Here is a 24,930-nt window from a genome sequence, read left to right on the forward strand (position 1 = left end):
CTGTTTTATAACAGACTGCACCAGTGTGACACTGGACCAGTCAAAAATGTTAAATTAAATACAATGTCAGGGATTTCCAGGAACCCTACACATACACATTATCACACTATCCTCTATTCATAGGGCAATAAGGACACAGTGTCTTTTTGTCACCAAAAAGCCACAAAATCTCATGACCATTTAAATCTATAACACAAAAATTGAGGATACATATATTTCCCACTGAAAATAGGCCACTGAACAAAAGCAATAAAAAGTCATTCATATTCTTGTAAATCGAAGCACATGTTTCGATTCGACGTCATTTAAAGCAGTCCAACAAATCCAACTCATTTGAATGGTTTTAGTATCAAAGCTAAATCATTCTTGAATGCCTGAATCTACATCTATATTGCATTGCATTTGGACAAAATAACAATTCCACAACTATAACTTTTACAACAGATGGTGCAAAAATGCTTCACAGATAGCAAGCTATACTCCAAAAAATATCCTCCTCATCCTGGAATTGAAATAAATGTTTATACTCTTATATTATATTAAGATTAAACTGAAAGTAACAGCAATGCTGACCTTTACAGGGCACAAAGCAGCCAAATTTACTGTAAACGATGTTTTGATTCTTGCCTTGATTTCTACTAGCTGTCATCTTCCTTCAAGTCCTTTCCAGGTCTTGTTCAGCTGATTTATAGCCTATATATGTGTATATTAAGTGTACTTGAAAATGTAATTGGCATGGGACTATTCTTAAGTCTTTGATGGCAACTGCCTGGAATAACAAAGCTAGAAATAGGAGCTATATTTGCCAATAGGTAATTTGCCAACAAATTAGGCTACAATTGTTCTAGGTTGGGCTAGATTCTCTGTTTAAAAATATAGGCCTACCGAAATCATTCTGACTTTCTCCAGGACTTTGACTTACTTACCTGGTTCCCATGGTGATATGTGGACCAGGCAATCTCGATATCCCACAATACTGCGAAAGGCCTGATAAACCGGTTCTGCCTGCGAAGACAAAAGACTGACATCCACAGAGCTCGAGAGAGGAGTGTCAAATACCTGCACAGCTATTCATGAAATTAACACCACTTGTGATTTAGAAAAGGTTTTGTATAATCTATAGCCTTATGTATATCTATAGGCTACTCGTCTTCTTGGGTCAGTATCAGTAGCTACTATTCTATTCAATTGGTGGTGGTTGAGGAGATTCCCCCTTCCATATGTGAAGCGCTTTGAGTAGCCTACACAGAAAAGCGCCATATAAATGTAACGAATTATTATTATTAATGTCTATATGGGTTATTATACCGCTTTTAGGTTTATAGTCACTTTAGCGTTCATTCCACTTATTAACGGATGTGCATTTATAGGAGATATGATGCCTAAAAATGCTGACTGGTGCGCGCCTAGGGGGGGCGTTCACACCGGGCGCGTACTTTTTCGTCTATCTATACGCATGCGCCAGACGGACCTTGCGTCGCGTCTCGAGCGTTTTTCGTCAAGCTAAAAACTTTTGAAACGCACCTCGAGACCCCTCCGTTCTGTTCCGTTTCATTCCGTTTAGGATCATTTAAACACAAGAACGCTTGCTGCTAAATGCCTCAAACCGCAGCCTAGCTTAGCTGATTTAGGTTTCGAGACAGCGCATATTTACAGAGTTCAAGTAGGACTTTCCTGAATTGCAGGTAGATCTGTCTGAAGCCAGGGGGGAAATGATGTAACGTTTACCGATAAATCTGGATTTTTTTTCCGGGGGGGAAACCTCTACAGGAGAAAAAAGTTGGTTCAGATCCAGTTCGGCACAGGCAGGAAAATGGATCGTGTTTTGTAAAGGAATTACTGACTCCGTACAGGTGTGTCGACGAATGTAGGTAAGTGATTCAACGCATTTATGTTGTCTCTATAGATTCTTTTTTTCTTTAATATTATAATATAAGGCACTGCTAACCTGTAATTATAAGTAGCCTTTTAGGTTTCATCTTTTTCTTATTAGGGGAAGTCCGAGATTGTAATGTATTTCTTTCAAATGGAGCTTTAAACAGTATCACAATTAAACAAGAGTTGATTTCCCCCCAGAATAGTCCATTAATACATAGCCAAAGTATTCATTCGAATAGAATTTTATACATTTAAGGGTACACTTATGAGTAAATATTTCAAGCCCGTGTGTCTCAATCAGATTGTTGCAGCCATATGGCTCTTAAAAACAAAGTATATTTGTATATAAATACAATTTGATATAATTAATTTACATTTTTTTTAGCTACAAACATTTCTGCACTTGCTACTTACTAATCAATCATTCACGGAATAACATCTCGAACCGATACAGTCATGAACGAATTGTTCAGACGGTTTTGTGAACCGGTTCAATTGATTCTTTTTGAAAGATTCGACTCAAAACAACCTCGCAATTGTAACCTACGTTGTACATTGCTTAATTCAACCTTTTATTAAAAGCCATTATATTAAAAGGGAAACAGAAATCAAATGTGCTCTTCATAAAGTTTCATTCCCTCCTATAGTAGAGATGGGGAGCTGTTGGAGATGGTGCTATACGACGTGCACCTGTTGCATGTCTGAAGATGAGAAGAGCGCCATGGCCATTCACAATGAAATAAAAAAAATCCTTGCTGACCAGAAGAAAAGAGAACGGAGAGAAATCAAAATACTTTTGTTAGGTAAGATCTTTTTGCCTATTAAATATATTTTAAAGCGCAACTATAGACACTGAAGAAATCACCCAAGGAGATGAGATCAGGTGAGTGGATCTGGAGCACTGATCTATATAGATCAGTGATCTGGAGTCATTTTAACTGTAAAGGAAGTCAACCATTATTTGCAAAATACATGTTTTATGCATGTTCTCATTGACACGGTGAAATGGGCATTTTGATATATATATATATATATATATCTTTGGTGTGAGAGACCCGGGTTCGAATCCACTGTGAGACACCATTGTGTCCCTGAGCAAGACACTTAACCCCTAGTTGCTCCAGAGGCGTCCGACCTCTGAAATATATAGCAATTGTAAGTCGCTTTGGATAAAAGCGTCAGCTAAATGAATAAAAAAATAAAAATAAAAGTGAATATATATATATATATATATATATATATATATATATATATATATATATATATATATATACTGTCAAAAGAATTATTGTTGGTTTAACTTAAAGTTATCTGGTTTCCTCAATTTTGAGTTCATTGAAATTAAAAAATTTAGTTAATACAATGAAGGAGATTACAACATACAGTAATATGTTTTTTGATATAATATTGATCATTTTTAACTGCATTACTGTTGGATACAATCAGCAAGCAAGAATGACATTATTTTTGCGACAAATTAATTAAATGGGGGTAATAAGGGTGTTGTAAAGAATATCACAGCATGGCAAGTCATTGTTGTTGAGCCACCTACCTGGAGATAGTTGTCAAAAGCAAGTTAGAATTCAAATTTGTCTCGTGATGTCTTGAGGGACACATTCTTGAAGTGCTCAAGAACATCAGAAGGACATGCCTGAAATTTTTTTTCTTGCTCATCGTAAAAATGTCGTTTTGCAATCTTTCTGTTCCCTTTCTGTCACTGCTCACACTGATTTGATGTGTGATTGTTTGCCTGTCAAATATTTGAAGTTTGAGTTACCGATAACTAGTCAGCACTTATCTGCTCAAATCCATCAAATGAAAACGATAAACGAGGAATAGTTGTAGACTTAACAGCAGAGAAAGTCCCCCGATGGTGAAGACATCCAAACACGTCCGGCCACTTGCTTTCTGACACGGCACGTCTCCGAATTTCAGTCTGAGATTCAAACATCTCGCTTTGTTAACAGGACAGATAACATTCCTTTGTGCATGAGAAAAGCCTCACATGCTATCATCTGCACCTTGCATTCCTTTCGGTTCTCTATTTATGTCATGCCGTGACCTGGTTTCAGAACTAGTGTTTGACATCCATTTTCTGTTTCATGTAATATTAATTTTTTCATTCGGCCTAACTTTATATTAGGTGTCTTTAGATACTATGTACTTATGTCAATGCACTTATTTTTTTCATCTTGAATTGCAAAACACTTTTGCCACCATAGAGCGCAACGGTTGGGTTCCAGAAGTAAAATCTCCTTTCATTTTTTCCATAAGAAAATAGATTTTGAACGATAACTTATAAACCTTTAAAGACAGACCTACTGTGAGCCGCACACTACACACATATAGACTGAACACTTAATACACATGTGCACGACTTCACCGTTTCACAAGTTTATGTTTTTGTATTTTACACTGAGACTATAATGATATTGTTTTCAAAAACGTGCACTTTGAAACCCATTTTCAAAAGTTTGCATTTTCAGGCCCCCAAAACACAGTTGTCGTGTTAATGAACGGCCAAAATGCATAAAACGTTTTAAATTTTTAGTTGAAACCGTTGTCGTGTAAACGCCCCCTTAATCAACATTTATAAATGACCTTTGTATTTTTGTCAGAATTTCAAATACTCTTTTGCTTCAAATCAAAGTTTGAAGGTCAAAGTTTCAGGGCAAGTTTGGAACATTTTGGGGATAAGGAGTAAGGAAAGTATTACTGTGTAATTACAGAATTAATTACAGATGTAATTACATAAAGCGTACAAAAATAAGTGCATTGTATCAAATGATTCAATTAAATGTTTGTACATAGTAGTTAAAGGCATTTAATATGAAGTAGGTCCTTTTATTCTTGTGGATTTCAGGCACTGGAGAAAGCGGGAAGACGACTTTTATCAAGCAGATGAGGATTATTCATGGCAAGGGCTTTTCGGAAGAAGACAGGCGTGGCTACACTAAAATGGTTTTCCAGAATATCTTCACAGCTATGAAGGCTCTGACAGTGGCGATGAACACCTTAAGGATTCCCTATGCTAACCCACAGAACGAGGTGAGCTGCCAAAGAAAAGCGCCAATTGTTTTTGAACCCCTCCCAGTTGTCAAGTTGAAATAAAGTGCACAATGTTCCTTGAAATGCCCAATGATGGCACAGTTTGCACAAGCAAAAAAAAAAAAAAAGTAACATACTGTAAATTACTTTTTTACTTTATAAAAATGTATAATAGTTACTGTAAAATTATAATAAATTATTGGTATATAAAGTATTAGAATTACTAATATACAATATTTGTATTTTAATTAATTTAAATATTTAAATGATGTACATTTAAACCATTCAATCTATATAAAATATATATAAATATAAAAAGGTATAATCATAATATAATACTATAAATATATATGATACTCTTATATTCATTTACCGTATATTCAAATATTTATATTTAGATGAATAAATATATATACTTATAAAATATATACTTATGAATATGTATATTATGTACATTAAAATAAAAATTATGAAATTCTATATATGAAACTGTTCTCCTTTCAGACAGACCAGGATTGCAAATTACAACCACACTATATTCTTATAAACAAGTCTCTATTGTTCCCATTTATATCCTTAGGTATATGGGCAACAGTTCCAGGCAGTGGAAATACATCAGATAACACATTTGGACAGAATTTATGTGGAAGGTATCCGTCGACTTTGGGCTGACGGGGGTATCAAGGCCTGTTACAGTCGTCGAAGAGAGTACCAGCTTCTGGACTCGACAGAATAGTAAGTATCTCAATCAAAAATTCTACTCGGACAGGGTGATCAGGACCCTGACATGAAGTCTTATATCATTCTAAAGTTTGATTTTGAAATGATGACCTGTTGACTGTACATTAGCATGTTTATTACATAAAAATAAATAAACAACATGGCCATGAAATATTCACGTAAAAGCCAGCTGTCACATGTATGCTCTGTTTTGTTTAGTTTCTGTGTTCCTGTTTCCTTTGTTAGTCTCCCTGGTACTTCATTAGTTAACACCAGTTTTGTTTTGAAACCCGGAGTTTACTGTGTTTCTTTATCTGGTATCGACTAAGTTTAATGTGGTTGTGTTTGTTTATTCTCCTTCGATCTCCTGTGTGTTCCCGGTTGGAATTATTAAATAATTTTGACTATTTTTGTTCCGTCGTCCGCTCTTTACAGCCAGTTCGTGACACCAGCAGAGTAATACATATTGACCACAGAATGTGAACAATACTGACCTATCAGAATCAATTCTTTCAGCGAGCTTTGTAAAACATCTATACATAATTATTATAATAAATAATTAAGATATTAATTATTGACATATTTCTTAAATCTAATATAATAATCAATATTATACTAACCTTTATTAATATATAATGATAATAAGGATAATAATAGTTATTTTCTAATATTAAATTAATAAAAAAATTGTATTTTATATACATTTATTAAATTGAATATGCATTATTATTTATTCAATTTTTACTAAATACATTTTTATCTAGATTTTTAAAATTAGAATTATATTTACAATATTATCTAATATAAACATTACCTATTTTATTTTTAAAATTATTATTTTAATATTTTAAAATATTAAATGATCAACATTATTAGAATTACATTTATATAATTACACTAACTGATATATTTCTAACATATATACATATATATTATTGTATCAATAGTAACATAATTGTTAATAATAAAATGTTAATATTAACAATCATTTTGACCGTTTCATTTAAAATTGTCTAATTAAAAAATCATTTTAATTTCCCAGTTAAACCGAGCAAGGAATTTTTGTGTCAAAAGCATATACTGTAATGTTGAAAAAAACCTGAAATAGCTGGTGCAGATCCAAATGGCACCATTGGAGGGCAATACAGCTATATCTTTAGGGAAGCATGCAGGGCAAGCAAGTCAGTATTTCCCTCCATTCTCTTATATTGACGATTGATGCTTTGATGCTTTTCAGTTCTCAGATTATCATAGTATGTTTATGTTTTTTTTGTTTTTTTGTTAATGCCGTTGACAGACCTGAAGCCCTTTAAAGTAAGTCAGTGCTTCATATTGTTAAGCAAATTTCCTGTAAAGTACATCAGGGCGTTCTTGTTAATCGTTACCTAATCACTCCTTTACACAGTTCTGCATGTCCTTCTCATTCTCTCCTCCTGCTCCCCGATCCTGTTTTCAGTTCTACAAACCTGGTCATGATAAGAAACACAAACAAACCTGGACGTTTAATTAAACTGCCTTTTAAAGCACAAACACCAATAAAGCAAAAGGCAAACATCATGGCACTTTATCACACTCGCACAGTTCTGAAATGTAACACTCAAGTATGTTGCATTTTTGTTTTTTTAGCTATATGATACATTTGGACCGTATTGCGGCCCCAGACTACATCCCAACAGCCCAGGACGTGCTGCGAGTCCGATTCCCCACCACAGGCATCAACGATTACACCTTCAGCGTGGAGAAGATCACCCTCAGGTACCGTAAGCATATTTCCCCCGGTTTCACAGACGAGGCTTAAGCTAATCCCAGACTAATGCATGTTAGAGCTGTTTTAACAGAAAGCAACTTGCTCTGACACATCTTTTGTCTCAAGATGCACACCAGTGATGTTTTTTTTCTCAGGCACGCTTATAAAAGCTACTTAAATGTCCTAATTGAACTGAGGCATAATCCTGGCTTAATTTAAACCTTGTCTGTGAAACCGGGCCTTCATATAATTAAAATATATGAGTTTTTATTTTTCAAAATGATTTATTGATTTTAAATTTAAATGTTTATGATTTAAAGTCACCATGAAATTAAAATGGACAAATCTTATTTTTTTTATGGAATATTGCTGTTTTTATTATAATAGATTTGTCCACATAATTTAAATTTTTTTTATTCATGCGCCCTCGTAACTGTTTACTGAAGTGTTTGCTGTCGAGAGGGTGGGAAGACATGTCACTCACATGAGATCGACCAATAGCAAACCACAACCATCCAATCAATTCCCGATGGACCAAATCAAGTCCCACCCAACATTTTGTATTGTTCGAGAAGCCATTTCATTTAGAAAAAGTCACAATAGGGAGAAAAGACTGTTGCAACTTCTGTTTAATGCCGACTTTACTTATAAGCTTTTCATTAAAGGGATAGTTCACCCATAAATAACTGCATGATTTACTCACCCTCAAGCTATACAATCGGAGTTATATAAAATAAATGTCCTGGCTCTTCCGAGCTAGTGAATGGAGGACGAGATTTTGAAGCCCAAAGAAGTGGATCCATCCGTCATAAACGTACTCCACACTGCTCCGGGGGGTTAATAAAAGCCTTCTGAAGTGATGTGTTTGTGTAAGAATAATATGTATGAAAGAAGAAAGTCATATACACCTAGGATGGCTTGAGGGTGAGAAAATCATGGGGTAATTTTCATTTGAGGGTGAACTATCCCTTTAAATCGTGAACCCCCTGCAGTTCCGTTACAAACCTCTAGCAGGGGCTCTACAGTTCGGGAAACCCTGCTTTAATAAAAGTGTTGCACACACAGTAATAAGATTTACTTTCTGCCTGGCAACCACCTATAAAAAACACCTTAGCATTAGCAATGATTTGACAACCTTAAGCCTAGTTCACACTACATGATTTTAAAACGTCGGGCTGAACTGTGCGTTCACACTACATGACTTGCTTTCTGAGAAATCAGGAGAGTTCAAGTTGTTGAGCTGTTCACACCACACGACACAGCGTGATTGATCCGCAACAGGAGGTAACGCACTACACGAGTTGACAACAACTCTGTCACCCAATGATTCTATCTAGTCTACAAATCTATCTGTCTAATGTCTATCTTGACGCGAAACAACACACGCGCCAATACACAGCGAAGAACAACACAACACGCGAATATGGACGTCAGACAGAAACCAGTGCTGCAAACTGTTTGCGCGATCATTTGCTCTGAGAAAAAAACGCAAAAAAATTAAAAATAAGAGAGTATGGGCGAAAGAGTGGATCTGCAAACGGGAAGAGCAGGTCTGTGCTACAGAGAGAGTTGGAGGTGAGTACAGTATGTTTATATCGGACATGTAGCTGCATGTTTATGTTTAGCTGACAGCAAAAATCACGTATTTACCCGGTGACCTCAACTCATGCCTTGCTGTGATTGGCTGTTGCTCATGACATCAGTGAGATTGAGTCGTGCGACAGCTCTGGATATCTAGCATGCTAGATATTTTTGTAGGCTCGGCGACGCGTCTGCGAGGCGTCTGCGAGGGTCTTTGATGCGTTGTTGGCTCTTTCATACTAACAGATTGGCGAGCGTTCATCGCCCGCTAATCCTCCGCGATTTGCACGCGATAACACCCTGACCTGTCGGCGAGCTCAACGATTTGCAAATCGGGCTTAAATCGGGCTTAAAATCATGTAGTGTGAACTAGGCTTTAGTGAAAATTCTAGGCTTGTGGCAAGTTTCAGAAAATGTAAATTGTGTTGAAAAATGTGAGTTTTATGAACAAGACATGAGTTGATTTCCTGATGCTGTCCTGTATATTTTGAGGTAGACAGGTTTGATATGTGACAGCAAGGAAGTAGGAACAAATCAATAGGGGTTTATAGTTAGTGTGTTGAATGTTTTCGGTTTAGACAGAAAGTTTCAAGAATAAACAATTCAATCTCATTCTTAACATTTTTCCCCCCTGAAGGATTGTAGATGTTGGTGGCCAGAAGTCAGAGAGGCGGAAGTGGATCCATTGCTTTGAGAATGTGACATCGCTCATATTTTTAGCCTCCCTCAGCGAGTTCGACCAGGTGCTGGAGGAAAATAACATGGAGGTGAGCATCTCCATCGCCCCAGTCTGTCTGTATCTCTCTTCTTCCTTCTCATACTAATCAATGACTTTGATTAGCATATCTTGGGTCGGTTTTGCCCGAGTCATATTTCACTGCAAATCCAAAGAAAAAAATTAATGTGCATAACGCTCAAAATCAGTGTTTCAACTGCAATAAAGCAGCTGGAGAACAATTTGTCGCTTAATGTTATTTACCCCAGGAAAGCCATTTAATTACCATAGCATGTTAGTTAGTGAATATTGAGTGATGTAATATAGTGATATTGAATCAAGATCGGAATCAAATCGCAAGCTTACGAATTAAAATTGTGAAATTTGTGTCGAGCACTAATAAAAACAGTAGCCTACAGTCATTGTACCATGTAAACATTGAGACATGTTGTCACTAAACTTAATGAAATTCCAAATGTTTTGACAATCACAGTACACTTATTGTAATGCAAGTTTTTTTTAACCCCCCTTCCTTGTTTCTCACTTCAAGCTAAACTCAAAAGTTGTCAGCCCGGTATGAATCAGTAATGTTAGCTAAAACTACAATATACAAACTAAAATTTTGCTATTAAAATAGTATTTTTTCTAATTCAAATAAAGCTGAAATAAAATAAAATACAAACATTAGATGAAAAACGTAAAAAACTTAAACTGAAAAAAGTTTCAAATAAATAAAATTACTTAAACTGATATTAAATAAAGCTAAATCTAAATATATAAAAACTAAATTATAAAAATGACAAAAGCACACAACAAAATGACATTTTTAAAACAAAAAAATAATCTAATAATAATTGATATAATAGTATATAAATACTACAGTATTAACATTACTTGAATGAAAATAATCTAGTCTGGACACATGATTTTTTTCCCACGATAAATTAAACAAAAATTCAGTACAATAAATATGGATGTATTTATTTTATTCAATTAGATTATCATTATTTAAATAAATTCCCATGACATGCTGATTAACCTTTGCTCTGAACGCTTCCTCTCTCCGGCTCCAGAACCGCATGAAAGAGAGCTTGTCGCTCTTCTACACCACCATCCACTCGCCGTGGTTCGCCAGCGCCTCCATCATCCTCTTCCTAAACAAGATGGACATCCTGGAGGAAAAGATCAAGACATCAGACTTAAAAAGTTACTTCCCAGAATTCGAAGGTATGGAAAGAAGGGTACACTAACAACTTAGTAAATAGGCCCTGACCTGCCCTGCCCCTTAGCATGGGAGTATGTAGGAAACTAAATTGATAGAGCCGTTGGAACAGGATATAGTTCCTTAGTGCTAATATGGAGCACTATTTGTGGAAATGGCCCCAGTTTGATCACTTTAGATCTCTCGCCCTCCACCCCGGTTACCAAAAGCAACCAAAAAATAGCCAATTCTGTGCATTTATAGACGGACAGTGGGTGTTAGGGCAAAAGTTGTTACAAAAGTCTTGTTTCAAATAAATACTGTTCTTTTGAACTTTCTATTCATCAAACAATCCTGAATTTTTTGGGGGGGATTGATAATAATTAGAAACACTCCTTCCGCATATTAGAATGATTTTTGAATGATCATGGGACATTAAAGATTTGAGTAATGATGCTGAAAAAATCTTTTTAATATATATATATACTAGTATATATTTAATATACATAATATATTAGGGGTGTAACAACTCAAATTAACATTAAAAACACAGTTTTTACACTTTAAGACTGTTACACATGCGTTGTCTTTCTTGACTGTTTATGTTCACTTAATGCCCGGTACACATTGTACGATTTTGGGCTGTCCCCAACGAAAGATGACCAATCGTGGCGCTTTCTGTGGTCGTTGCTCCTAAACGTCGTACAGCGAGAGAGGTTCGAAGACGGCCGTTGTCACTGTCTTGCGGCCAAAGATAGCCTGCGATAATTTTCTGACAGTGTCAGAAATTAGCATGATTATCTCAGTGTGTTTGCTGCTACGACCTATATCCACTGACTAGCCAATAAAAATGCAACATGAAACGACGTATTGAATAATGTGACATGGTGCTAAAACTAAAAACTATTACCTCAAGCTCCATTTTACAAAATTGGAATGCGAAGTTGGCCTCTTTTCCATAGCCATGCTGCGTCCATATTCTCCTCTTTCACTTCCTCCTCTTTTTTTCAGCGCACATTCAAAACCACAATTGCTAAAGTGTGATTCATCTGGCTCTATTTGTTTACCACTAGTGCATGCTGATAACATTTTATCCTTCTATACTAATTTGCTTCGTAGTCTACGATTCAATTGGTGTCATCATCATACAGTATACATACATATCGTACACAAGTTTATTAGATCTATGTCGTTCGGTGTGATTTGTAATGATCTTATAGGATTGCTGAAATCGCAGTCTATAGCAGGCATAATAATTATTGACATAATTTTTGTGTGAATTTGTCCATACCAGCTCAAGACTTTAAAGAGAACTTAATATTCTGTCTGAGACGTGGCTTTCCATGTGCGCGTGCTTCGGATGAGTGCAGACACAAATCTTCACACAGCATGAGTTCTCTTTCGTGTATTCTTGCGCTCGAATGTTTAAATTGGCGAGGCTTAATATATATTTGGTTTTATTTAAATAGTTGAGTTACCTGGTTGCCTTAATTTTGAGTTCATTGAAATAAAAAAATTGAGTAATGGAGATTGGTTTCATCAACAGAACCTCAAAATATTATATTATCTAAACCACATTAATTAACTAAGTTGATATGACAAAAGAAAAAAAAGTTGATAATCATGAAAATAATTGTTAGTGTAGTAATAACAGTAAATTATGCATAATAAATAGTAAGTAACCCTAAACCAAACCCTAACCGTAATTCTGTAGTTTAGCTGTTCAGGTCTCACCTGGCTTGTGCGCCATCAACACCAATTGATGACCATAAATGACTGTTTGTATTAGAGCATACGGCACTCCTATTGAACAAAGTTTACAAAGAGTGACTGTTTTGTCAACGTTTTTTGGATCATCGCTGTTGTAGTGTATTAGGAAGCTAGAATGCGTATCCATTAACAGAAACACACATTAGCCGAACTCTCTCTGTCTGTTTTACTCGTAGTTATTTTTAACAAACCATAACAGATGCGCAATCAGATTTGAAATGAACTGTGTGAGTGCACGTGCGTGCCGAACCATGGCTGGAGAACGGTACGGTTCTATAATTTATTTATTTATTTATTTTTACTAAGAACCTTTGCACCCTTAATATATACATATATTACATGTTTACAAACTTTTATTAGATGTGATTAATTGCGATTAATCGATTTTATATATATATATATATATATATATATATATATATAGTAATATATAGTATATACACACAGTATATTTTATAGTTATTGTTTTTATTGATAAATAATTTTATTTAATATTATATTACAAATATATATTTTTTTATATATAAATAAAAATACATAAAATATTTTTTCACAATATTACTGATCCAAAAAACGCAGAATTAATAAAATTATTTTTGATCAAAGAAAAGTCATACACGTTCAGTATAAGATGAAAGCATTTTCCTTTTTGAGTGAACTGCCCCTTTAATACAAACGAACTTTGAGCTCCACTGACTCTAAAAGGGTTAAATATTAATTTTCAAGCAGAAGCTCTTGACAATAGTGATTTTAAAAATGTTTGCCTAGTCAGATTCTCTCTCTCTGTCTCTGCTTACCTCATTCCCTCTCCCCCCTCTTCAATTTGCATGTGCTCCTCCCATTTCAATCACTCATACCTTTTCATGCTCGTACTAACCCCTCCCCTCCTCTGTGGTTTGGTGCCACCCTCAGGCAAACAGCGGGACGCACAAGAAGTCAGGAACTACATCAGAGAGATCTATAAACGGAAGGCCGTGAATGCAGAGACAAAGGAGTGCAAAAACATCTACCCTCACTTCACCTGCGCAACGGACACCAATAACATCCGGATGGTTTTCACTGACGTGAAAGACACGGTCCTGATCAAGTCTCTGCAGGAGTACGGGGTGCTTTGAGCGGCCCATGAAGCACCAGTTTTTGCCAATCTAATAAAATGACTTTGTAGGGACGCACAAAGGATGGCTTGAATTATTTTTCCTTGTACATCCCCTATGCTTTTCTTTGCCTTTCTCTCCATCTTTTCTTATATACCTACTTCTGTTTGTTTTGTCATTTTGGTGGATAAAAACGTCTGCATGTTCTTACGGTATGACACACTTTCCCCTCATTCCAACACTGACAGTCTGCTTAAAGTGAAATCACTCTGAAAGTATGAGGATATACAGGAGCTGACAGATTTTCAGCGAGTTCTAGTTTCGAGGAGGCGATAAGAATACAACACCGTAGCTGCCAGCGAGACTGATCTGTTATTTGACTTTACTGATTACTTAAATAGAGCAAGAGTCACTGCGCTGCTTTCTTTTCGAAAAGAACCAAAAACAAAATATTTCCTTTATGTAACATGATCTACTATTTTTATCACACAAGCAAAAATGTAAGTTATAGGGTCTTAAAGTGGAACTGTTTCTTTTTTGCTTATTTTCGTAATCTAAAACAATTATATTATTTTAGAGCAATATAGTCTCTCAAAATGGAGCTTATACTGTTACTTTCCGGTCATGCAAGTTTAAGTTGTTAGAAAATGTGTGACTTTGTTTATATATACAGTAGGATGGTTTACACTTTATTTGAAGGTGTCATTGTTACAGTGTAATTAAACATAAGTACTGAGTAATATATAGTAATACATGAACTATGGGGTTTGGTTCAGGGTTAGTTGCATGCAAATCCATAATTTATTGTAATAACTCACTGTAAAAAAAAATATTAGTTGACTTAACTTAAAAATATTGATGAAACCTGTTGCCTTAATTATTAAGTAAATAAACATCATACTCTATCGAAAAAAAATAAGTAAAGTGTAATTGTCAAGTTCACATAACTTAATTTTTTCAATTAAGTATTACGTGTATTTACATAATGATAATTTTAAGGCAACGGGTTTACTAATTTTTTTTAAGTTAAGTCAACTGATCACTTTTACAGTAAGTACATGTAACAAAGACTCTGTAAAATAATGTTTTACCGTATGATCTGTGTGTGTATATATATATATATATATACAGTTGTGGTCAGAATTAATGGCATCCCTGGTAAATATGAACAAAAATAAATCTGTATTGTTTATCCTTTTGATCTTTCATTCAAAAAATGGAAATCACATTATGAAATAAATCTTTTTCTCCAAAACACGTTGGCCACAATTATTGCCACCCCTAGAATTTTTTACGAGTGAAATATCTCTGAAGTATATTCCCATTAATATTTACCTTTTTTAGCACACCAGGGTGACTAGGCACATGAAATTGTCTAGCTATGACTTCTTGTTTCACAGGAGTTTAAATATGAGGAAACTCAAAGGCCAAATTCCCTTAATCATCCTTCACAATGAGTAAAACCAAAGAACATAGTTCTGATGTGCATCAAAAGATTGTTGAGCTTCACAAAAGAAAGTGGCTGTAAGGAATTGGCTAAAGCATTGAAAATCCCCATTTCCACCATCAGGGCAAAAATTAAGAAGTTCCAATGAACTAAAGATGTTATGAATCTGCCAGGAAGAGGACGTGTGTCTATATTGTCTTAATGCACGGTGAGGAGGAGAGTTTGAGTGGCCAAAAACTTCGAGGGTCACAGAATTGCAGAGATACGTTGGGTCTTGGGGTCAGAAGCCTACAAAAAAAACATCACCACATGTTGTTTGGGAGGGTTTCAAGAAAAATCCTCCTTGCTCCTCCAAAAACAAACTCCAGCATATTCAGTTGTCAGACACGACTGGAACTTCAAACGGGACCGGTTCTGGTCAGATGAAACTAAAAAAAGCCCATGTGTACAATTTAATATACCATTGGATCTTTAATGTTGTAGGCATAATTTTCTGCTGGAGGTCCTGGACTTCTTGTTCAGATACATGGCATTGTGGATTCTATCAAATATCAACAGATAATAAATCAAAACCTGACGGCTTCCGCTAGAAGTAATGGGCCGTTGTTGGATCTTCCATCAGGATAACAATCCAAAACCAACATCAAAATCAACACAAAAATATGTTACGGAGCACAAAATGAAGCTTCAGCCATGACCGTCCCAGTCCCTGAGCTGAACCCTATAGAAGATGAGTGGGCTGAACTGAAGCGCCGACATGGATCTGGGAATCTACAGGATCTGGAGAGATTCTGTATGGAGGAACATCTCTGATCTCTTGTCAGGTGTTCTCCAGACTCATCAGGCATTATAGGAGAAAACTCAGAGCTGTTATCTTGGAAAAAGGAGGTTGCAAAAAGTATTTAATAAAAGGGTGCCAATTATTGTGGCCAACGAGCTTTGGAGAAAAACATTTATTTCATAATGTGATTTCCCCCGAAATTCAAAATTTTTTTGAATGAAAGATCAAAAGGATAAACAATGCAGATATATTTTTACAGCCATTTTTGATCATATTTACCAGGGTTGCCATTAATTCTGACCACAACTGTATATACAGTATATAAGTATAGTTCTGCTGAAAGTTCTGATGGTTTATTTGTTGTGTATAAACAAATATAATAGTATCTTTAAACATAAAACTCTTATTAGTTAAACCGCACTGGAAAATATGTATTTAGTATTTACAATACAATCTAATCAATCCTATCTAATTAGAAATTATTTTTAAAATTAGTGTGTTCACTGTGAATTGGTCAGGAAAGATTAAATTTGTTTTGCAATATGTTTATAATTACTGATAAATAAAAGAAAAAACTTGTTATTTCCTGAATTATTATAACAAAAACTGGAAATGCAACAAGTCTAATATTTATGTTTATAATCATCACCTGCAACAAACTAGAAATTTGGCATTTTCCATGAATAGGGTATTCAAATATACTAATACAAAAGTTTGTTTTGTTCCTCGACAAATGGTTGATGAAGGAGGTAGTTCATCTTCAGAAAATACTAAAAACTACATTTTACATTTTTATTGTCTATTCATTTTATATGTATTTAGCAAAATTTGGCAACCCTGTTACCAATAAATTATATTTAAATTGTGTCTAAAAACTATTTGAATACAATTTGTCGCTGCAATTTTATACCAATAAGCATGAAATAAATATTAAAAAAATATATAAAAAAAATTGGGTAACAGGGTTGCCCTAAATGCCTAAATGAAGCTGTTACTCAGTAACTATTTTTGGGGCTACATTTTAGGTACTGATCAACATTATTTCCCATGAATCAAATAAAAATAATTTCGCACAAAAACTTGGTTAACAATTTTGTGCTTAATGATTGAAATCAACACTAAAATGTATATAAAAATCTAGAAAATTGAATGAATTGAATAATCTCACTTGTCTTCTGTGCATGCTGTAGAAAGACTTAGATGTGTTATGTAAAAACAAGGTAACACTTTAAGGTGCCTGTGTTACAGTGTAATTATACAGGACTGAGTAACGAGTAATAATAATTAACTTGATGTACATACTATAGAGTTAGGGTTTGATTTAAGGGTTAGTTGCATGTAAGTATGCCTAATTTAAAGTAATTATAGTAACTACATGTGTAAAAAGGACATTGTAAAATAAAATAAAGTGTTACCAAAAGTAGTTTGACATCTAATAATTCCCAAAAAAAAAAAAGGTTTTGCCTCTAATGCAAAAAACAAAACAAAGTGTACCATACATGGAAACTGCTTTTAACTTTAACATCATTAAACTGGTTTTCTATGATGAAATTTTAAATCTTTTGTTTGTTCTTTTCCTTTTTTTCAAATTTCGGTTGAATTTTATTTCCCTTTTCCTTGTCTTTCTTTATCTCAATGTTCTCCAACTCCACCCTATTATGATGCCAGGCCAAAAGCAAAACAAGGATGAAGCGATGGACTACATCAGTGATCTGTACCTTAAAGAAGCTTCTAGCCGTGAAAAACGAGAACGGAAGCAAATTTACAAACACTTTACCTGTGCAACCGACACTGACAACATCCGCAAGGTCTTCTGTGATGTCAAGAAAACAGCTCTCATCAAGGAACTGCAGTCTTACGGTATGCTTTAAGATACTGAGGGGCTTCATCTGAACTGCTTCCTGGAAAGACAAATAGATTGTGAAGCTCACCAAATGTTATAACAGGGTTGAATGCCTATGTAAATACAGCTAATTTGAACTACTGACTGATTCATTGCAGTTCCATTCAGAAATATTTTGTTTCATTTTTATGAACCAATTAAAGCTAAATAAAATGAGAAATAAATGAAATAAATTAGCATATTCTGTTGAAAAAGAATGTCACAAAATATCAATAACTGAAAATAAAGAGGCACTATTGGTTATGTAATATGACAAGGATTTCAAGAAATTGACAAAATGTCCTTGTTATGGTATAATGTTAGATTGTCCCTGAAATGTACATACTGCAAGTCTCTTTGAATAAAAAACGGTTTGCTAAATGACAATTAATCAAGTACTCCATGCGTTTACTCCATATTTGCACACAATAGACCCAATATTGCACACTATAAATACATCTATTTCAGTTGAACGCATAAAGAGCGTCAAATTGACCTGGCAATGCATGTAGTGATTTTTTAATATTTTATCAATGAAAACATTTATTTAGGCTACTTGATATTCCATGAATTCTTCAAAAAAATAAAAATTCATATTTCTTGGTCATGGGATAAGGATGAAATTATTTTTGTATCATTGCTCCAAGAATGCATAAAGGGGGTCTAATTGACCCGTATTCATTTCCTATGAAATTCTGTCTCAACGTTATTTTTTGCCAAGAATCACTGTAAAAAATGATGACAACATGTGTTTTACATTGTTTTTACTCATCAAAATAATTAAGCAATGTTTTTTACTTTTTTTATAAGTTATTCAAGATTCAACTCATTTTTAAAGTCAATTTAATGTGATTTAAGTTGAAATTACTTAAAACTTCCAAGTTGTTTGTACTTAAAGGGGCATTATGTAGGAATTACTCCCATCTAGCGGTGAAATTGTATTTTGCATTCAAACGAATTGTGCTCCCCAGCGCCTCGCTTTTTCCAATGTGTGTTGCATCTACGGTAGCTGTTATGTACCAAAAAGCTATGACAGGATGTCTTCTAATAGCACTACTTCGAGTTTTCCTTCGAGTGAACAGGATTGTCATTTCAAACAAACTGCAGCGAACAATCGAATGTTACAGTATGAATAATAACAGTGCAATGCAGCCTTTCAAAGTTGCCGGGGCAGTGACAAGCGCCTCTCACTGCTCTGCTCCTCCGTTTCTGCTGCTTTCAGTCACGTGACACCGGTGTTCTGACGATTCATGCTACCCATCGAGATGTGCTACTTACTGGTTATGCGCATGTGCAGACTATTTTTCTTCTGCTTACCACGCCCATAAATCTATGCATCCTTGCTGTGGAGACTTGTAGGAAACTTTGACAGGTCAAAGATGAATATTTGATGATAACTTTTACTTTTCACACCGTTTTAAAAATAAAAACAGTACAGTATACTGTACTCTTAACTTCGAATTTTATTATAATTATATTTCATATAATAATGTCATTTTTACTTGTTATATCAAAAGTGATAATTGCTATATGAACTAATAGTTCATTTAAAACATCAAAATGCTCCCCATACACCTACCCTGATTTAAATGAAATAACGATGTCATAATATTGTGAGATTTACACAATTATGGAAACAATAGAGAATGAATCAACATTCTCTGTGATCGATTCGCGCTTGGGTAGCATTTTTTTGCGAAGGCAGCACAAATCGACAGACTTTGCTATCGATTCGCGCTACGGTAGCATTTTTGGACAAGGCAGCACAAATCGTCAGAACACCGGCTCTGAACGAAAACGCGTTGTGGAAACGTGATGGCCTACTTTTTGACCCTCTCTGCTATTATAGTTTTTCAAGATGGCGGAACGACATGGACGCCTCCGTGGACCTACCCGTCACATGTATATAAAGATAATAAATTCTTCGTTTACGAGGATAAGTCAGATAATTGGCAGAGGTATTTGTACATCATTGAGGACATATTTATGAATAAAAATATTGATTTTAGATAATAAAATACCTAAAAAACTACACATAGTCCCTTAAAAAATTTAAGGCAGCAACTTTTTTTTTTTACAGTATAGTAGCTGAAAACCAGTATGTGAAATGAGTTGTATGTCTGAATTCACATTATTCATAAAACGGTATAGGTTATTAAGTATCCAGATGACCTCCTACTTCAGCCAGGATTCTGGTTCAGTTCACATCCAAAAGGATGCAAAAAGTCAACATGTTGCATTGTTTGTTTTTCTTATTTCAAGGAAAAATAGAAATCATTTTTCACACAATAAATATTAAAACTCATTCTTGGTAGTTTACGCAGCATACAGTATATCTCACCAGATTAAAAAAAACCAAGTTACGGCCTCCTCCAGCTCATCTGAACTCAGAGATGCTAATTTATGTGTGAAAATAATTCTTCATCCTCCTCTCAACAATTCTTTCACGATTTTGAGCTGATGAATCTTGACATTGTCATCCTTGAATATGGCCATGGTTGTTTAAGAAATGCAAAGCTACACACTCCATCAATAGGCTAAGAAGAACTGTTACCAAACATATAACATGCTGGAAACATAAACACTGCAATAATGATCCAATCATAGAATCTTAAGCACTTGCCTATTTAAATACAAACAGTGACTTTTTTTTGTATGATTTTTTTTTTTTAAAGAAATCAATACTTCTATTCAGCAAGTATATTAAATTGATCAAAAGTCACAGAAATGGTAGAATAATGAATAATAATTCTGAAAATTCATCTTTTTGAATCTCAGGAATACATTAAATTTTAAAATATAATATTTACATTCTGAAACAGTTCTTTTAAATTGTGATGATATTCCACAATATTACTGTTTTTACTGTGTTCATGATCAAATAAATGCAGCCTTGGTGAGTACAAGAGAGTTTTAGAAAACTTATCGACCACAAACTTTTGGTAGTGTTGGCCTAAATATCATATACTATTATAATAATAGTATATCTATATTATATTAAGGAAGTATAAAAGTCAGGAATAGCACTACAATTTATTAATACATTATTTAAAATGAACGTATGTCTTGAGACTACAAGACAACAGAAATAAACACCTGTATTAATGCGGAAAGTATCTGTGGTCTGTTTCCCGAGGGATCTGCTCAGCTCCATCATAACCCACTCAAGAATGAGGATATTCCTCTAACCCGCTTGTTTCACTTTCTCCTCTACACTACAATAACTTCCAGAGCCATATTTGCTGAATCTACCAGGGGTCCAAGTGCTCTCTAAGCAATCTACAAGCTCTTTTCTATGAGTTTTAGACAGTAATAAGAGTAGTAAAAATTAGACAGTAAAAACAGTAATAAGAGGGTAGGTTGTAGGCCTTTAACTGGAATAACTGGGAAAATGACATCACGCCAAATTTCACCTCTTCTCCTTCTCTCTATTTATTAGATGAATGGGTGAAAGTACTTGAGCGCACAGGATGGTTTGATACTCATTACTATAGAGTCCACTTGTCACACTTGTAGAGGCTCTTTGTGACCGAGTGAGAAAAGAGCCTCTAATTGCTTATAATTTTAGCATGATGCAGAGCACAATCACATGCAGACCTTTTAGAAGGTGTTTGAAAACACACTCTCACTTGCTGTGATTCACTACTCTCTATTTGTCTAATATGAATGTCTAACAAACATCACAAGAGAATTTTGTCATTCTAAAAGTCATGAACATCACCGTTTCATCAGATTTATACTTTATACTTCAAAACATTAATTATTTAGCACTGAAGGAGGTGCTATTTAACAGATTTCATAAAATAAATATTAAATAAAATACATTAATAACTTAAAAATAAAAGTAATTTTCTACAACAACAAAAAAAAATACAAATAATAATGATGCACATTTTTTTTGCTTGGCTAATCACAAATGGTAAAGCTCAGGTTAGTTTAGACAAACGTGCAATTTTTTCCTAGTCAGTTTCATCTCCCAGTGGGTTGTAAGCACTTTGAGACCTCAAAAGAAAACGCTACAGATTGGAAATGCTCAGTGTCATTTTTTTAATGAGCCGCCTCATACACTGATTAGCTCAGCTGGAAATGCAGTCCATGGCCTGCTGACAATCACCCTAAACAAGCTGTTCAAGCTCACGTCTAGAATCTAGATCTTTCCTAAATCCCAATTTGAAGTCTGAAGATGAAAGCAACGAGGACAGCTGTTCGGAGTGAACATAAAAGTTTCGGCTGCTTTCTTGGGTTTGGTGAAAAAGCCACACAGGAGACTGGGGACAGTTGCAACAAGTCTTATTCCTCCAATCAGAAACATGCTAGAGTGATGACACTCGTACTGCACATGCACAGTCAGACCCTCCCCCCACCAAGAAGACAGAAGACATATTCAACATCTGCTACTGCATTTATTGAACGAAACTTGTTTTGGAGGTATGAAAGAACATTTTTTCATGAGCTGTATTTTTGTCATACTGTCCTGACCTTTTGTATGAATATGAAAGCTTACTTAGTTTGAATGATCGTTTTGTTGATTTCTAGGTGAGATGATAAGGTCAGTTTGTCTAGCTAGCACATGATGTTCTGTCAACAAATAGTTGCAACTGTCCCCAAAGCTAAGCAGCCATATCAAAACAGACCACACAACAGTATTTTTTAACATAAACAAGTCATTGTACATAAAAGGATAGTAAGAAGGATAGTTTTATTCTGTTTGTTTTAGTATGCCAAGAGTGAGGAAAAGGTTTACTAACAGAGGGGTTCCCCTCAATATTTTGGAACGAGCATCAGATGTAATCAGGGGCCGGTTTCACAAAGCTATTTTAGACCAGTCTATAGTGTTAGACAAGTCTAAAATTTGCTCATAGACTAGTCTAATGCAAGCTAGTCTGAAAAAGAAAGACTGACTTAATTAAGACCAAAAAAATTAGACACCTTACCCCCAGGCTAACTTAGGTCTAAGACTCTGTTACCTTGGAAACCAGCAGTAACAATCAGTTACATTACAAACAGCCAAAAGAAAATGGAAAATGGCTCATAATTTGTGGTTTGCTGACGACGTTATGGAGAGAGCCATGAGAAGGGAAAGGGTTTTTAGGATATTTCCTCTCAAATATTTCTTTTTTGGCATCTTGTATCATGTTTTTGTATCTTTTCTATACGTCTTTAACGCTCCGGTCGGATAAACGCTGTTAATCGTCGTAGCAATCTTTTTCCAAATTAAAAATTTCTTCTTGTTACTACATTTTCTGCTAAATTTCCCAAGTAAAATGTCCTTGTAACTGTTATACTCCTCCAACAAACACATATTTTCCGCTGGGGTAAACTGCACTGAGCGGTTGAATCCGCTTACTCGATCCACCATGTTTTTTGTTTTGAAAAGTGTCTTATTTTACCCAGAATGCATTGCATTGCAGTGAGCAGGGTACTGGAACAGAAGAAAAGTGTTCTCAAACAGTCGCAGTTTTGTACAATGAATACACGTTTAATAAAAGGTTGTTGCATTGAAAATTGTTTAATTCTTCCTGTCTGACACTGAAATATGAAGAGATTGAATAGCATCTGTAACACCTGCACACTGAATCTATGCAGTCATATGTTCTACACATAAACAAACAAAATCAATAACTGTTATTTGATTAATGACTAAATACATAATACAATAATATTATTGTATAAATAAATAATACTATAATATTATAGTAAAACAGTTAATCATTTTTAGTATTCTATGCTCATTGAGACAAAAAGCTTCAGTTAATTAGTGAAATTTAAGGTATTTTTAAGCAACCGTCCCTGATTGTGTTGCAACTATCCCCTGGGTTGGGGTCAGTTGTAACATCTGGCTTCAGCCATTCTAAATACTGTGAACGATATGTTATATGTAATCATCTTTAAATAGTATGGGTAATTAGCAGACAGATGCAAGTTTAATATTGTAGTGATCTTTTTCTTTGTAGAAAAGTTAGAAGCTCAGACCAGGAGACGGTGGAAGTTTTCCAAGCAGAAGTTCTTTATTGCTTGTTGGTATCTGCAGTCATTCCAACATCGTCTAACTAAGGGAACTTTACATTGTAGTTTATATACATTTCAAGGGGGAGGGATTACATATAGGTGGAGACTTCTCTGAAACAAAGCAAATGTAAATAAGGTGTACAGATTGTGGAACCTGCTCAGCATGAGACACGAGAATAGGAAAGGGCTAGCATTCTCGTACCAAGATGGGACAGTCAGGAATATGATGCTGGGAACCTCTACCGTTTGCAGAGATTTCCTGGTCTCATCACTTATAAACTTTACTATTGTATTGGAAATCTAAATTAAACATTTAAATAAAATTTGTAATCCTACAATATATACAAATTTGGTTGGTCTAGTCCAAATGGTCTCTGAGTAACTGAGAGAAAAGTGTTGCAACCGTCCCCAGTCTCCCTACAAAGGATGGTTCACAATCTTGTGCCAATTTTTCTAGCAATAGGCCTATATATAGAGGATGAAAAGTGTAAGCCAAATTTATGTAAAAACAACTGGAAACACTGAAAAGAATTTCAACACATTATATAGTCGTGACCAAAAGTGATGTGACCTAAGAAAATGGACATCTTCACCCTTTATTCTAATATTATTTTAAAAATTAGTTAAAGATGTTGCAAGCATATTCCATAGTTGTTCTGAAGTCAATTGTTGTATTTGTTATAACGCAATGAAACATTCCAAATTGAGCGGCTTATAATTTTTGGCCAGGCTATCATTAGAAAATATGAACACGCAAAAAATTATAGAGAACCAATGTAATATTAATAACAGATTATGTTGTGGTAATTGTATGTTTTTCTATGCAATTTTCTATTGTAAAATAAAACCTGTAGCTTTAGTTTGCCTTTTTGCCAAATAATTTTGTCAGATAAATAGGCCTACCTTAACCAAATTTAATGGGTTTTTTTTATCTTCGCTCATATATAGAATATTTCTGTCAGTTAGATTCTGCAAAATACGCTGTATTTAATATATCATGCTGACTCACAAGTTAAGAATTTGCGCAGATTTGGCTTACAAGAACTTCCCCAGCAAA

The 24,930-nt window shown here is 34.7% G+C and overlaps 2 protein-coding genes across 5 annotated transcripts in view; both read left to right on the forward strand.

Annotated features, from left to right (window-relative positions):
* The window catches only part of LOC143736071 (uncharacterized), a 795,401-nt gene that overhangs the window by 692,357 nt on the left and 78,114 nt on the right, over positions 1-24,930 (forward strand). The window lies entirely within an intron of this gene.
* LOC143736067 (guanine nucleotide-binding protein G(q) subunit alpha-like) lies at positions 1,162-18,255 on the forward strand. 4 transcript variants are annotated; one of them, XM_077226627.1, is made up of 8 exons: positions 1,162-1,871; positions 2,526-2,681; positions 4,742-4,926; positions 5,507-5,661; positions 7,273-7,401; positions 9,612-9,741; positions 10,763-10,916; positions 13,573-15,009. In XM_077226627.1, the coding sequence occupies exons 2-8, from the start codon at positions 2,531-2,533 to the stop codon at positions 13,773-13,775; spliced, it is 1,107 nt and encodes a 368-aa protein (XP_077082742.1). In that variant the 5' UTR covers positions 1,162-1,871; positions 2,526-2,530; the 3' UTR covers positions 13,776-15,009. The 4 variants fall into 4 exon arrangements, with proteins under 4 accessions (XP_077082742.1, XP_077082743.1, XP_077082744.1 ...); XM_077226628.1 differs by lacking the exon at positions 13,573-15,009 and adding an exon at positions 17,651-18,255 and having other exon boundaries at positions 1,422-1,871; XM_077226629.1 differs by having other exon boundaries at positions 1,435-1,871; positions 2,529-2,681.

This window comes from Siphateles boraxobius, unplaced genomic scaffold (assembly GCF_051911475.1).
Source record: "Siphateles boraxobius isolate OS27281-9 unplaced genomic scaffold, OSU_SipBor_1 13, whole genome shotgun sequence".
NCBI classification, from domain to species: Eukaryota; Metazoa; Chordata; class Actinopteri; order Cypriniformes; family Leuciscidae; genus Siphateles; species Siphateles boraxobius.

What these genes read in the sequence shown, in the direction of transcription:
- LOC143736067 (XM_077226627.1), top strand. Translation starts at nt 2,531, where the DNA reads ATGGGGAGCTGTTGGAGATGGTGCTATACGACGTGCACCTGTTGCATG. An exon ending in GTGGAGAAGATCACCCTCAG is followed by an intron (nt 7,402 to 9,611) that starts GTACCGTAAGCA and finishes TCCCCCCTGAAG; the next exon opens with GATTGTAGATGTTGGTGGCC. An exon ending in TGGAGGAAAATAACATGGAG is followed by an intron (nt 9,742 to 10,762) that starts GTGAGCATCTCC and finishes CTCCGGCTCCAG; the next exon opens with AACCGCATGAAAGAGAGCTT.